This window comes from Artibeus jamaicensis, unplaced genomic scaffold, assembly GCF_021234435.1.
Source record: "Artibeus jamaicensis isolate MK-2021 breed Jamaican fruit bat unplaced genomic scaffold, CSHL_Jam_final scaffold_1964, whole genome shotgun sequence".
Taxonomy (NCBI): Eukaryota; Metazoa; Chordata; class Mammalia; order Chiroptera; family Phyllostomidae; genus Artibeus; species Artibeus jamaicensis.
In genome coordinates, this window is record NW_026522030.1 from 8,765,754 (window position 1) to 8,781,885 (window position 16,132).

Consider the following 16,132-nt stretch of genomic DNA (forward strand, 5'->3'; position numbering starts at 1 on the left):
TGAGCTCCCTGTGCTGTAGAGAGTACATTTGTTATTTACTTCTGCTCAATACTTGTCAAAACCTTGAATTAGAGAAATAGTAAAAGAATTGCTTGAAACATATTCACCTTTAAGTACTGTACAAGTTACCCTAAGATTAAGTGAGACCAGAGAGCTTATACTAGTATTGTTTTTGCTCCTCAAAGACATGCATTTACTAAATTAAACTTTGGCATTACTATTTGACTACCTTGAAGAATATTATAAAAATAAAATCCTTGTGGGAAAGCTAACTTCTTAAGCCCTAGGTACCAAGCCATTAATGAACAGCCTAACTGCCTTAGACACTTTTTAGTGGAGGGCTTTTCTATTCCTCCAAACCTCCGGAAATCAAAGAGCGAGTTATGTTTTCCTCCTTTCCTTCCCTCTCTCCAGTGCAGAAGAAAGGTCTTTACAGGTCTAGCTGCCTGCCCTAGTCCCTTACAGAATTCTGTATCTTCTCCCAGCTGTGTTTGCTACTTCGGAGCTAGCAAACCAGAAGTTTCAAGGCTAAAGATATTGTTTCAAAATCAGAAAAGAATTAAAGGAGATTTTTATTCTTTTTTTTTTGTCTGTATTATGACTCTTATTTCCTCTCAGGTTTTTACCATGGAGTTTCTCAAAGAACAAAAAGTCATGCTTTCTCCCCCTAACTTTTGTTTTTAACAGGATATTTGTCAAATGCAAAAGATGTGTACAAAAGCATTTTAGCTTCCTATTTGGATGACATTTGGAGACAGCTAGAGATTGTACAATTTATTAAGGGAAAAAAGCCTGAAACCAACTACAAAATACAAGAATTACAATGTCAGATACTAAATTGGATGCAAAGTGAACAGCAAATTAAGGCAAGTACTAGAATGAAGCAGATAACAGTAATTAATTTAAATAAGAACTGAATGTAAGATACATTTTCACACTTAATTTTGAAATTATAAGATAGTCTATGCTATTTGGTCCCTTGACAGTTTTCTTCTTAACTAAATTAACAGAACAAAATCAGACCCAGAGAAAGGATGATTTGCGTCATTATTCATATGTCTCGATTAAAAAAATCATTTTTATCATGCACAGTTCTCTATGGATTGCTTCTCCAAATCTCAAAAATTTTGTCTGATACTTGTAAGTTCATGAACATATACCCAGTAGTAGAACTACAATAATTTATTTTTAGATATTGAACCAAAATCTCACCTTGTGTGATTCTACAAAAAAAATAAAAGCACTTATTTTATGCCTTGGATTATATGGGAAGTTTTTGCTCACCCACCTCAAGGATATGATGGTGGCACTAATAATTATTTAAGAGAAAATGCTTTTTAAACTCTTTTCAAGCACAAAAACATTTCAGGTGTTTTACATAAAATATGGTTACAAATTTGGCTTTTTTTTTCTCTCTGGACCTCCAATATTTTAATCCCCAACTTTATGGTTACTTGGTAACTTGCTTGAGTCTAAAATAAAACAATCAGTAAGAAATTTAAGTTTGAAATGGATTTGTTGTCTCCACTCTCCCCTTGTCCCACCAAAAAGAAAAACTGCAATGGTAGATAGGAAAGTATAGCAGCAAATCATTGGGTTCCTCCAACAAATTCACACAATACAGGCAGAGACAACTTGTGTCTGGAGGGAATCACCTGCATGGGAATACTTGAAGAATGCTAAAAATGTTGTATTGCAAATTTCTTTTCTCATTAATATTTGATCTTAGCAGAATTTATTCCTTTTTATTTAAGCATGATATCTTTTACAGCACAGATATTTACTTTGTAATCTTATTCCCATTAGTGTCATATGACCAATTAAATTAATTTTGTCACTGTAGCAAAACTATGGAAAATAATAACTATTCAAATATTCATATATAAGAAATTCTTATGTTTGGTCAGGTGCTGATTATAATAAGAATGGACTCAGACGGTGAAAAACATTTACTCATTGAAATCCTTAACAAAATGGAAGGTAGGCAGTTTTTAATTATGCATCATTTGATAACATGTTTGAACATAAAAATATTGATTAAACCAAGTTTTAAAATTAAGACATAACTGACACACTAGAAAATGCATCCTTTAAAAGTAAATAACTCAGTGGTATGTAACAGGTTTTTAAATCAATCTGGACTATACATCTACAATATAAATATACTATAATGTATGCTAAATTTAAATAATGTATATATTCTTATCAATTGATATCTTTTATTGAATATCTACTAGTTGCTAAATAATACTATTTACAACAGCTCTATGAATAGGTCTTATTAACTCTATTTTACAAATAAAGAAACTGAAGTTCATAAAGGTGATGTAGTATGCCACATCTCATAGGTACTAAGTGAGGGAATCAGAATTCGAAACTAGGTCTCTCTTGTTCCACTGTCATTCTTCAGTTCACTCTTCTGCCCCCTACTGCTCCCTCTGCCAACCCTTTTGACCTCGTGCTGTGGAACCCATTGCTTATATGTAAACTCTTCTTCACCTCCCTATCTCAAGTGAAACCCAGCTCTCCCCAGATGATACTCCTTCCCGTGTCTTTCTCAGATAGAACCTAGGACGGTCATTTTGTGTGTTTGCAAGATCCTCGTCATGCACTCAACAAGTAATCCGCTTTGGAATCATAGCTAATACAAATCATTATTATTTCAAAGGAATTTAGCTTCTAAAAATATAACCTTATAAATTATAAAAGAATAATCATACTTTCTCCCTTCTTATTGCTACCAAAACTATTGTCATATCAATTCAAGTAAACATGAAATTATTAAGTATTACTTGGTCATTACTACATCATACCATTGTGATCTTTCCAGTTGAAAGAGTACAGTAATAGAGTGTAGAATTTATTTTAACTAGAATTAGTTATTCTTAAATCAGTTATGTCTGTAGAAAATAAACTGTATGTGTAGATACAGAATTTTTTTTTGTTTATTATATTTTCTTAAAAATTAGTCACATGAAATTTAAATTGAAATGCAGTCTCTTGATATTTAGTTATGTACTTAAATTTTTACTGGAGAAAAAAGGTAAAATCTACCATGATATTTAGCAAAATAAAAATAACTGCACAGGATTAGTGAGTAGGTTTTACTTGGTCATTTTTAAATTAAGTTTTTTATCCATTTTATTATTTTACATAATAAATTCAGATTTCCCCTGCTCACACACACACAAAATACACACACCAGAAATATTTCCTACAGTTTAGACTTTCTGCTCCCTAGACTTAGCAAAATAACCACTCAGATTTTATTCATTTTTGTGGTAGTGAAATATATGACATAGCTAAAAATTACATATGAACAAAACCCTGAAAGCCCTGGCCTGTGTAGCTCAGTTGGTTGGAGCATCATTATGTAAATGGAAAGGTTGTGTGTTCAACTCCCAGTGAGGGCACATGCCTAGGCTGCTGGTTTGGTCCCTGGTTGGGGTATTTTTGAGAGGCAACTGTTTGATGTTCTCTCTCAAATTGATTTTTTTCTCTCTGTCCCTCCCTTCCCCTGTCTCTGAAAAAAATCAATAAGCATGTCCTTGGGTTAGGATGGGAAAAAAAACACTGAAAAAAAAAACCCCTTTCTTTCATTACTATTTTTTTCTAACAGGTTTAACATTGACTGTCTTACATCCAAACAAAAGAAGAGACTATCTGGAATCTGAAGGTATTTTAGATGGGTAAGAATATATTTCTTCATCTATGGGGAGCAAACACACAAATTCCACAGGGAAAGCACAATTTCTCCTAGAATTTAACTTTTATAAAAGCTTTAATAAAATCTGAAATTAATCAATGTCTCTACCCTCTTCCTGAAAAATGCTTTACATAGAGCATTTTAATTCATTGTTCATTGCCTTGCGTTATATATTGTTGTTGTCCAGAATTTTAGTTCAATCTTGCTTCAATATCCCTAGACTAGCATTATTATTGTCATTGTCAATATAGAAAGTGCTTATTTAAACTTACAAGATTTTACTAGTTTTTTTGCTCAGCATTATTTCTTGTATTTCCTTCATTTGTTTTGGGTTCTCTCTCATTCTGAAGTACAAAAGTATAAATTCTTTCAGTGAGGCTTGCTAGTGATAAATTTAGTGTTGACTTGTCTAAAACTGTTTTTATTTTGCCTTCTTTTATCTAGAAATTATTTGTTTTTAATATTTATTAGAAATCATTTATTTCTAATTAATAAAAAGAAAAGATGTAAATCAAATAGAAGTTCATAAAAGCTATACATAGATAACCTTTTACTTTTTATCAATCTAGATTGCTCTGGGCAGAAACCAGTGGTAGAGAATTTTAATTTTAGCATGTGCTGTTATATGAAATTCAAAGATGGTGAAGATAACTTAAGTATCCATCTTTTTTGTTGTTGTCAAATCACTTATGAAGCCCATTGGAAAAAAAGTACCCCTATTTCACAGTTGTTAGATAATATGTTATTACATAGTTTCTCAAAGATTAAACCCTTACATTTGTAGGAAAATGAGATTGATTTCTCATGGTGATTTATCTGCTATGGATAAGACTCAGTTAATAATAATATTAAGGACCCTTGCATTTGAGAATGTGGAATAGTCTATAGTTTTTCATATCTGGGTTAAATAAAAAAGTGTGACTGTCAAAAAATATAAAAAGAAAGTAACACAAGTGGAGAACAAATCAACAAAAAATACACCAGTGCTTTTCTAAGATATGTAGACATAGATTAGAGAAGAATAAAATAAGCCCAAAACAGTTATCTTTTAGCATTCCAAGTAAATAATGGTACAAGTATAATTCCATTTTCTTGGCTTTCTTTTGTCTTCAGTACAAGTTCCTGTGTAGTAGTACATAATCAATCTATTGGAGCAGATTTCCCCTGGAGTAAGTTCTCATTTGTCGTGGAATATAATCACGGAGAAAACTCGTGTTGGACTAAACACTGTGAAAAATGGAATATTCCATTCATGGCCTTTAAAGTGATTCTTCCAGACACAGTTCTAAAAAGTAAGAATACAAACCAAAAACTTTTTTTGTCCCATTAGGATGTAAAATTTCTGTTTTCTGTTTCTGATCTATGGGAAGAGAATAAGCTATGTATGTAGAAGACTTGAATTTAAGTTCTAATTTTACCACTATCTATATGACATTGAACAAGTCCTTTAACTATCTCTTATGTCATATTTATCATTTGCAAAGTAAACTATACTGATTATATTTATCTTCATCCCTTTAACTTCTAACTTTTACCTGTAATAACAAAATTTATTATAATTATATCTAATATCAATTTGGTACTCTTATTTTATAGTATGTTATTATTACATTTTAGAAAAAATATGCAATAATATGTGGACTGATTCAGAAAAGTGTTTTTAATAATATGATTCAGAAAAGTTTTAATAAACAACAAAGTATTATACACAAATACTTAGGAAAGAGTCTAAAACCACTTTGTATATCCTTTGGTTTCTTGGTGTTTCTCGCCTCACATGCCTGAGGTGGTGAATCTGAAATTAAACAGCCCGTAGATGTTTCCTCCCAGCGCATCTCTCTTTCAACAGTTCTCATAAGTCACCTTGTGCCCTCCTCAAGCATGGGTGGGAAGTTGGAACTGAGTCGTTTCGACTCAATTCTAAAATATACCATAATTATTGTTTAGAATCCTTGATATTTAGAATTAAATGTTAAATTGATTAAATAATTGAAACATAGGCCCAAGAAAAGAAAAAAGATAAGCATTCTCATTTAGAATTACAGGCTTCTTTCATTCTCTCAAAGATGAACTTAATTAACCAATTCATTATTTGAAGCATTTACAATTCTCCACTATTATACTGTAAAATAAAGTAGTTTTATGTCTTGTACATTTTTATATATTTGTTTTAAGAAATTAGAATTCTAAGAAATAAAATTAATTGCTGGGTCAAAGGTCTATACACATTTATATACTGCCAAATATCCTTCCAGAAATACTATTCCAATTTATGTTTACACAAAAAGTGTGAGAGGATATTTTTCCTTTATCTTTACAATAAGTAGGCAACACTAATCTTTTAAATCTTTGACAAAATTATAGTCAGAAAACATTTTATAGTTGTATTGGTACATTTGTGATTATTCATGTATTTTCATATGTGAATTGATCTTGTATAGCCATTCTTTTGTAAATTGCTTGTTTATATCCATTGTCTGTTGAGCCATTTATTCTTTTCTTATTGATCTGTGTCATTCTTTATGGGTTATTATGCATAATTTCACATTTTGATCAGTTTATATTTACACAGCAAATGTCCAATATACACTTAAATGAATAAAGCAGATTTTAACATTTATGTATATTACTATCCTACTTTTTCTTTTTCTTTTTTAAGTGAGTATACATGTGTGAGTATATGTAAGCAAAGATATAGAAAAAAGTCTGAAAGTATGTACTAAACTTTGTTTTTAGTATATGGTAGTTTTAGTAAATCTGTGAACTCTGTTCATTTCTAGGTAGTAGGATAACATGTGGCTTTTATTTTATTCTTCAGTCCTTTCATTATTCCAATTTCTAATTATTTACAGTGAAAATGTATTATTTTCTTACTACTTGAACATACCTGTTACTCTCATGTTTAATAAAAAAAATAGAAAGAGCTGAGGGATGAGAATAAAGATAAGTATTTATAAATTTTCTCTTATTTAGGAAGCAATTTGCCGGATACTTTTGGTGGTTTTCTTTTGGATATTCAGATTCCATATGTGTTTTTTGCATCTGAAGGACTTCTTAATACTCCAGAAATACTTCAGTTGCTTGAATCCAAGTAAGTTATTGATTTCATAGCTTTAGCAAAGGTATATATATCCTAATGGCTAAACAGTATGCTAAATATACGGCACCATTTCTCTTGGATTCAAGCCTGGTGTTATATTACACAGGAAGTTTTCCAGAAAGTTTATGTCCAAATACATTGCTCTCCTTCTGGTATACCATCTTAATTATTAAATATTATTTTTTGTTAATATAAATCAATTTTGTGGTTTCTGGCCAAGATGGAGGCGTAGAAAGATATGGTTCACTTTCTCACACAACCAAAAGAAGGAAACAGCTCATTTAAAAACAAAAAACAACCATAACTGTGAGAAAATTGAACCGTATGGAAGTCTAACAACTGAGGAGTTAAAGAAACATTTATCAGACAAGTAGGAGGGGCAGAGACAGTCACCAGGAGCAGAGAGAATTGTGGCAAGGTGGTGGCTGATGAACTGGGCAGTCTCATGTTAGCATGCAGGTAAACTGGTAGGAACAACTGGGGAGTGAGACAGACTGAGCAACCCAGGGTTCCAGTGTTGGCAAAATAAAGCCTCAGAACCTCTGGCTATAAAAACTTGTTGGAGTTGTGGCAGCAGGAGGAACTGCCAGTCTCTTGAAAGTGGGGTGAAAGCTGAGCAAGCAGCACTGTTCCCTCTCTGACCCCTCCCCAACATACAGCACCACAACGTAGGAAGTGGCTTGCCCCACCTGGCAAATGCATAAGGCTCTGCCTCTTACAGTGTAACAGGTGCACTGAAACAAAGAAATATGGCCCAGATAAAAGAACAACCAAAATTCCAGAAAAAACCTAAGTGATGAGGAGATGGCCAACCTATCAGATGCAGAGTTCAAAACACTGGTAATCGGGATGCTCACAGAAATGATTGAGTACAGATGCAAGATAAAAGAAGAAGTGAAGGCTATACAAAGTGAAATGAAGGAAGATATACAGGGAACCAACAGTGAAGGGAAGGAAACCGGGACTCAAATCAATGATTTGGAACAAAAAGAAGAAATAAAAATTCAACCAGAACAGAATGAAGAAACAAGAATGCAAAAATTAAGAAGAGGCTTAAAAATCTCTGGGAGAACTTTAAACATTCCAAAATCCAAATCATAGGGGTGCCTGAAAGAGAAGAGGAAGAGCAAGAAATTGAAAACTTACTTGAAAGCATAATGAAGGACAACTTCCCCAATATGGCAAAGGAAATAGACATGCAAGTCCAGGAAGCTCAGAGTTCCAAAGAAGTTAGATCCAAGGAGAAACACACCAAAACACATCATAATTAAATTGCCCAAGGTTAAAGATAAGGAGAGAATTTTAAAAGCAGCAAGAGAAAAGGAGACAGTTACCTACAAAGGAGTTCCCCTATCAGCTGATTTCTCAAACCTTACAGGCAAGAAGGGCCTGGCAGGAAATATTCAAAGTCATGAAAAGCAAGGATCTACTTCCAAGATGACTCTATCCAGCAAAGCTATCATTCAGAATGGAAGGGAAGATAAAGTGTTTCCCAGATAAGGTAAAGTTAAAGGAGTTCATCATCACCAAGGCCTTATTATATGAAATGCTAAAGGGACTTATTTAAGAAATAGAAGATCAAAAACTATGAACAGTAAAATGATAAGGAATTCACAACTCTCCCCACTGAACCTAAGAAACAAAAACAAAAACTAAGCAAACAACTTGAACAGGAACAGAGTCACAGAATTGGAGATCACAAGCAGGGTTATCAGTGGGGAGGGGGAGAGTGAAAATGGGGAAAAAGATACAGGGAATAAGAAGCATAATTGGCAGGTACAAAATAGACAGGGGGAGGTTAAGAATAGTAGAGGAAATTGAGAAGCCAAAGAACTTACAGGAACATTTTATGTGGGTTTATTCTGTGAATTACATGATCAGGATATATCTTGAGTCACTGATAATACAGAGAATGACTATCCTAAGAAAAGAGTGTGACTGTTCTCATTTAGAGGTCTTTAAATACTGCCTGTGAAACAGGACTATAAAGGTCTAAATGAATTTTCAAGTTTTTAGACCTTTAGTTCTAAGATCATACCAGCACTGAGCATTTTAAAATCATATAAAACTTGACCAAAGTACACAGTTGTCACAGGAATAGTAGACAGTGGGCTATATCTCAAGGAGGAATAACGATGCTGTGACCTTAGTTAAAATGCAGATTTATTTTCCATGCTTTTGTATTTATATCTTAAAGCTGTGGGACAGTCACAGAAACTTCTGAGCTACAAAAAGGTAGTTAAAATTTAAGCCAGTTTTAAGGAGAAAGAGAAAATTCTGATAAATGCAGAATATTTAGTCTAATAGCATGATGTTTTGGCTTCATTAATTATTATCTAAAGAACAGAACAAACTGGTCAATACATATGTAATAGTATTAGGTGCAGTACTACTTAGCAAAGTACCTAAGGCAACAAATAGCCAACTAATTTGTTATATATACTGAATAAATCATAATTTCATCCCTCAAATTTGTAATGTAGAATAAATTGATGTATAAAAGAAAAGGCACAGTAGTTCAAATAATTTAATATGTAGGAGGACAATACAGCTTTTCTCAAAAAATTTTCATAGTTATTTCATTATGTCACCCCAAAATATTGTATTTTACAGCTATAACATCACCCTAGTGGAGAGATGCTGCAGTGAGTCACTGAAATTCTTTGGAGGGACGGAGTGCTATGTAGTAGTGACAGTTGATGAACACACTGCCATAATTTTGCAGGTAAAAGTATACAGTAAAAAATATAATCAAATAAATTAAGATATATGTGTAGCCATGTAATTTATTGTTAGCTTTACTATAGCTACAGCTTAACCTTAATCTATTATGATTTCTTCCAAATGTTTGCAAGTGAGGCACAGGTGCCAACACATCATCGTGGAAATACCTGTTACCAAGCTTCTTCGGTGCCTTGTAATTTTTAACATACTTTAAGACAAAGCCAGTACAGAATCTTTAATATTGTTTATGGACCTACTATTAAATATATTTATAGGATAATTAGAGTGTCAGAAACTTTAAAAACTAAATCCTACCCACTATGTTTTTTAAAGGGTGGTGATATGTTAACCCCTGATTGGTAATATAGGATTTCCTGTGAGCTAAGTAGGGAGTGCCTGTAAATAAGCTGGTTTTTAAAAGAGTGAGAAATTCTCGTAAAAAACCCATATAGCTTAGAATTTAAGATGTATAAATTCTTGACTGAATCTCTGATGTTTGCTTGATTGGAGTACAAATCACAAAAAATATATTTTATTTTTTTAATGGGGTGGAATGGGTAGCAAAAACCAGTTTGCTGTTATGGAATATGAATTAATAACAACTATTATGATAAAATGCTAACAATATAAAAGTTATATGATAGAAACGCAAAGCTCTGTCAGAGGGATTCTTAAGAGATATTGTGCCTTGCATCTTTAAGGCTCTTAAAAATAATTATTTGGGGAGAAATGTTTGGGAAAACTCTTTTAATCCATAGTTACATAAATCACTGTAGAATAAGGCACTTCCTTAATATTTACTCTATGAAAAATTGTGTTAAAGGAAAAAGAGAATTCTAGACCATTACATAGAGATTCCTAGAAGTCCATGAACTGCTGCTTTCTCATCTTCCTTAAGGAAGCATTTGGAGCAAATTATCTATTTTAAACACATTTTCTATTGCCTTCAGGAGTAGCCAGATCTCTGTCTACAAAGGACTTTGCCCAAACAGGGGCATTCTGTATGTAGGCTGCTCTCTTCATGTCTAGGACTTTCGGGGACTTGTGAGCCTTTCTTGCTGAAACTGCCACTAGCTGTTTTATGTGGCAGACTCTGGCCAGCAGAGTCTACCTGTTGTGGCTGATGACAAGAATGATTGCACAGGCGGCAACAATCCTATAGGGATTGTTGGAGAAGAAGGGGACAGCATGGCCACTCCCTCAAAAGGAGCGCACTTCGACCCTGCCTAGACAGGCTTTTATTGTTTTCTTCGGGTCTTACATCAGAGAAAGATTTATTATTACATAGAATATTATTGTCTGCATTTTAGGTACAATCAAGGAAATGAAAATAACATGCAGAGGGCAATGGCGATGAGCTGATTAGCTCTGTCTTTGGGAAAGTTTATACAGGCTTTGGATATTATTACCTTGAATACAGATAATACACATTTGTTGTTTTAGACCAGGGTGAGGGAGTTTTAGCAAGAGCAAGACATAAAAATCTGTATGCATTTTCTAGGCCTGATTCCCATGGGAAAACTCGGTTTGAAGGTCTGGCTCCTGCCCACCACTTCGCTTCTGTAGGTTTTCCATACAGAGCTGAGTCACGTTTGCCAGACCAAAACAAACAGGTCCCTTACAGTTTTACATATATTGTAGCTTTTCCCCTACTATTTCTACTGTGATTTTAATTTGTTCCATAAACTAGAAGCCCATACCCACTATTCTTCTCAAGTTATAATTTACATATCATAGATTCTTGAAACATGGTAGCAATAATTTCATAACAACTATTAATCTAGTGAATCTTTTTATTTTATGTATTTTCTGGCAGGATCTAGAAGAACTGAATTGTGAAAAGGCATCAGACAACATCATTATGAGACTGATGGCATTGTCATTCCAGTACAGCTCTTGTTGGGTAATTTTATATGCCAGGAAAACATTGAGCTCAGAGTAAGTAAATATTTCTTCATCTAAAATCACATTCATATTTTTTTTAAAGCTTTTAAGTCCTCTTCTGTGAACAGAAGTAGCCATGCAGATTTTCCACTTGCTCATCTACTTTGGTTTAAGTCAGGGGTTCTCATGGTGGAGGTGTGCCCAGAAGAAAACAAATCAAAATCTTGGAGATGTTTCCCCTGGAAATTCTGTGCAAACCATCCTCCCGCCTCCACCTTTTTAAGGATTTCAGCTTTAAGTGTTTCACTTATCACCTTTAAATTCTGGACTTACCTGTTAGAAGATAGGTGTTTTTTTTTTTAAAGTTGATTGTAGGGAGAGAGAGAGGAAAGGGAGGGGGGAGAAAGAGAGAGAGAGAAGGATCAATCTGTTATTCCACTTATTCATGCATTCATTGGTTACTTCTTGTATGTACCCTGACCAGACATCAAACCTGCAATTTTGGCATATAGGCACAACGGTCCAACCAACTAAAGTAGCTGGCCAGGGCCTAGATAAGTCATTCTTAAATTATTTCTCTCTGAAATTGTTTTAAATACACCAACTAACTAGCATCTTGCTATACTTTCTTTCATAAATGTGCATTATTGAATTACCAAAAAATCCATGCCAAGAGCAGTAAAGGGATGAGTTAAATTTCTCCCCTGCTCCTCCAACACCAGCACCCCCTAGATTTAACAGTATTATTTAAAAAATGGAGGTGGAAATGTTTTTAATCAAAAATGTGCTGAGTAAACAAAGAAACATGGGTCTGCCGTACTAGTATTTTTTTTAGCCAGGTTATTCTAATAACATCATGAAATGTGGACAGCAAAATGAATTTTTAATAAGTATGATCAGATGTCAAATGAGTGGAGGTATAGTAATATAATTCTTTTTAGGTACTATCTTACAGAAAAGACACTTCATCACCTAGCACTGATTTATGCAGCTTTAGTTTCATTTGGGCTAAAATCAGAAGAACTGGATGTAAAGGTATTCTTTTCCTATATGTTTGTTTATAAGTATTTTTCATAAACCAAAATTACACTCAAACTCATAAGCCCAGTAAGAAGAAACATTAAACGGGTAAGCCAAAACTGCTTGAAGGCCAAATAAAGAACAGTTTTCAAAGTAATGAATATTCTTTCCACCTAAGCTTCTGTTTTAAAAGCCTTTAGTTTAATAAATTTAACATTTTTTTATCTCTTAACTACCACTTAGATTTTTGTAACATATCAGGATATAAATAAAAATAAATATATCCCTTGAACAAAAATGCTCACTTACAAAAGATACACTATTATCTGCTGTAAAATGGAAATCTTATGACACATGAATAGAGTAACATTTTGGTAATCTCTAATTAGTCTCCTTTCTTAGTGCTATTTTTCAGTGTCCTTGCTCTGAATTTAGCCATTCCTCCAACCTTAGGACTCAGTATTCTTTTGTACTTTAGAGACTTCCTTAATAAACTCAACCATTCTCACAAATTGCAAAGTGAAAGTTGCACTAACGTTCATTTCTGGGTATAATCCATTAAAATTTCCTCACTTTTGTTAAGGTCTGCATCTTTAGTCTAGCATTCTACTGGAAAGCTCCACTGGACTATCCCATAAGTACCTGAGACTTCGCATGTATTTAATGCAACTTCTCATCCTCTCCCAAATTTAGTCCATGGTATTAGTATTCTCATCTAATCTAGGCTAGATTCTCCTTTTAACTCTGCAGTGCCTTCCCTAGAAGTCTCTTCTTTCTACTCCCACTGCCATTTCCCTAAATTCAGGCCTGCATTACCTCTCACTTGGAGCTTCCTAATTAATCTCTTTTCTACTTTTTCTCCACTCCAGTGTATCATATATGTTGACACCAGTTACATTTTGAAATACGCCTGTAAATATTCACTTCCTAGATAATAGCTTCTGAAGGAACAAGAACATCTTTATTCCTTTTGTATTCCTGGCACCCAGCACAGTACAAGTAGGTACAGAGCAAGTGCCAAGTACACACCAGGCTCTTGATAAATATTTGTTGTTGAGTTGATTTCTCTTGCACAGAAGACCTCCCATAGCTTTCTATTTGATTCAAACTCAGAAAGACTCAAAGTTCACAATGTGACCCCTAGTGATCCTTCATCATTCTACTTGCCATTTCCTGAATAGGCCTCCATTCAATCACCTCTCAGCCATTGCACAAACGTGTCATTCTGGCCTGTCTTTCCCTGAGAATACTAGTCCCCATCCCCTTATTGCCAGCCTTCATCATTCTGTCTTTTTCTTCCCAGTTCAAACACTACTTCTTTAAGAAATTTGCCCCATTATACCCTCTCAGGATAAATCTCCCCTTGTCCTATTCTCTCAATAACACTTTGTCCCTTTGTTATAGTATAAGGTATTCATAATTATAGTATTACTGTAGTATTATAGTATTCATGTACCCTTAACCCTGAAGGGCCATTCTTCTTTGTGAAACCTATAGTATCTAGCACAGTGCTGTGTGCAAAGGAAAAATACTCAACGTCAAATAAGTACAATTAAATCAAAGCACAACCTGTTAAGAAAATCAACAAATGATCTATTTGACATAAAATCCAGATAATTTTGATCCATATTAAACACAGAAATAAAATTCTTAGAAAAGATATCTAAATAAATGAATGGTAAATGTGAATTTGTTTCATTTATTAATTCAAGTGAAGTTTTACCACTTAATCAGCCTCTTCTTCCCAGCTCACAGCAAGCAGTTGTATGTAAAATATGCTTAGTGTCATTTCATTCCTCTGTACACTGAGTACATGACGCCAGAGAGTGGTACTGTATTCAGATAGAGCAACATGGCTTGTAGAGGATATGTTCCAAGGACGGTATTTGGGGATGAAAGAGGAGGTACTGCCCAGGCACACTCCATTCCAAATGAAAGTCTGCTCCCACCTGGGTCAAACTATTTCAAAACCTTTTCAAGTTTTACATAATCTAAAAACTAGGTTGGTTTTTCCACGGAATTTGAGAAACAGCTGTGATCAATTTATTCATACTCTACTATAAATATGAAGGTCTGTCTAGAAAGTATCCAGCTGTGTACTATGAAAAATAGACATTTATTGGACAGGATACGAGAAACATTGTACACAGGACAATGATGCCTCAGTGCATACAATGATGCCTTCAAAGTGCACACCTCACAAAGTGCACCCCACACAGTTGGTGATTCTTCCAATCACCATCAGCTGCCCCGTCGTATTTTCCTGAATCTCATCAATGGTCTGAAATCTCTTTCCTTTCAAAGGTGGTTTTAGTTTTGGGAAAAGCCAGAAGTCACAGGGCACCAAATCTGGGCTGCAAGGGAGCTGAGTCAACTGGGTGATTTGATATTTTGCAAAAAACTCTGTACAAGATGTGATACATAGGCAGGTCCGTTGTAATGAAGCTGCCAATCACTAGTTGCCCATAGCTGCAGCCCTCTGAATCATCTAAATAGCTTCCACAGAGGAATGTTCAAGCTTAACACAAAATCTGATGCAGATTCATTACTCTACTCGCTCAGTCATTTTAAATGTGATGGCCACACCGTACACATGCTCACTCATTGGCATCTAACACCCCCACTGCCTGGTGCAATGAAGTCATTATTCACACATGCACATTCCAGTCCACTGTCCTTGGCTGCCAGGTTACATCGATGTCACACAAACTGTTCTCATTATATTTACAATGGCTAGACTTTTTCCAGACAAATCTCATATGTCACCAACACTCAGACCTCCCATTCTCCTGATTTAATGATATTATTACATTAGAAGGGATTCCCTACATTCATATTGTTTTAGAATATATTGTTGCTTTACCTTAGTTTATTTACTAATATGACTTTTGGCTTTTTAGAGTGCATTAGTATGGATTTTTTTTCAGGCATCTGAAGAGCTTAGCCATAAACAAAGTATTAGGAAATTTAAGTAAATTTTCTTTAACTGAAAGAAAATACTGTTAGTAGTTTTATGCTTTATTTTAATCTAATTTCAAAAAATTCTATAAATCTATTATGACCTGTCTTTCAAAAATGCATAGATGCACACATGTGCAAAATTTGTAAAACAATATTAGGGAATTCTTGATTTTGCTGAAGTCTAGCCATGAGCTCTGCTGTAATAAAGTAGTGTGATAAACACCATCACAAAATTATGCCTTTTAAAATAGAGTTTATATTCAAATAAGAGTGTCAGATAGTCTCAAAACATTCAAAACTTAGCAATGAAATAAATTTGTATCCAAACAGTATATTTCTGTGCACTCTATACATACTTATTATAATTGAAAGAAAATCCTTCGTTAGAATATACATATTCATTCCCCAGGTATGTATGAACAGTTTTATATTTGAAACTCTTCTGAAAGAAAATATTGTTACAATTATTTTGTGAGGTTTGTACAGTCCTTGCTTTTTAAATTTCTACTACAGGACAGGATATTTATATTTCTAAGATATGACTGTTTAGAGTGGTATTTCACTGTCCACATTAAACTGCTAACTCATGAACTATCTTTTCTTCAACTGAACCTAAAAGAAGATAAAGATAGAAGTGAAAGAGGAAGAGAAAGACTGCCATTTCAGAAGGGAGAAGGGCCTGCAGGGAAACACAAGTGACAGACAAGCAGCAGAGGAAAATAAATTTTTTCTTAGCA

The 16,132-nt window shown here is 33.9% G+C and overlaps 1 protein-coding gene across 6 annotated transcripts in view; it reads left to right on the forward strand.

Moving 5' to 3' along the window:
• Positions 1–16,132, forward strand: part of SHOC1 (shortage in chiasmata 1) — a 63,933-nt gene that overhangs the window by 40,794 nt on the left and 7,007 nt on the right. For all 6 annotated transcript variants that reach the window (XM_053656550.1, XM_053656552.1, XM_053656551.1 and 3 more), the window contains 8 exons: positions 688–866; positions 1,908–1,980; positions 3,620–3,689; positions 4,820–4,998; positions 6,680–6,797; positions 9,420–9,531; positions 11,347–11,468; positions 12,356–12,449. In XM_053656550.1, the coding sequence (XP_053512525.1) occupies positions 688–866; positions 1,908–1,980; positions 3,620–3,689; positions 4,820–4,998; positions 6,680–6,797; positions 9,420–9,531; positions 11,347–11,468; positions 12,356–12,449 (947 nt within the window). The remainder of the gene's footprint in view (positions 1–687; positions 867–1,907; positions 1,981–3,619; positions 3,690–4,819; positions 4,999–6,679; positions 6,798–9,419; positions 9,532–11,346; positions 11,469–12,355; positions 12,450–16,132) is intronic.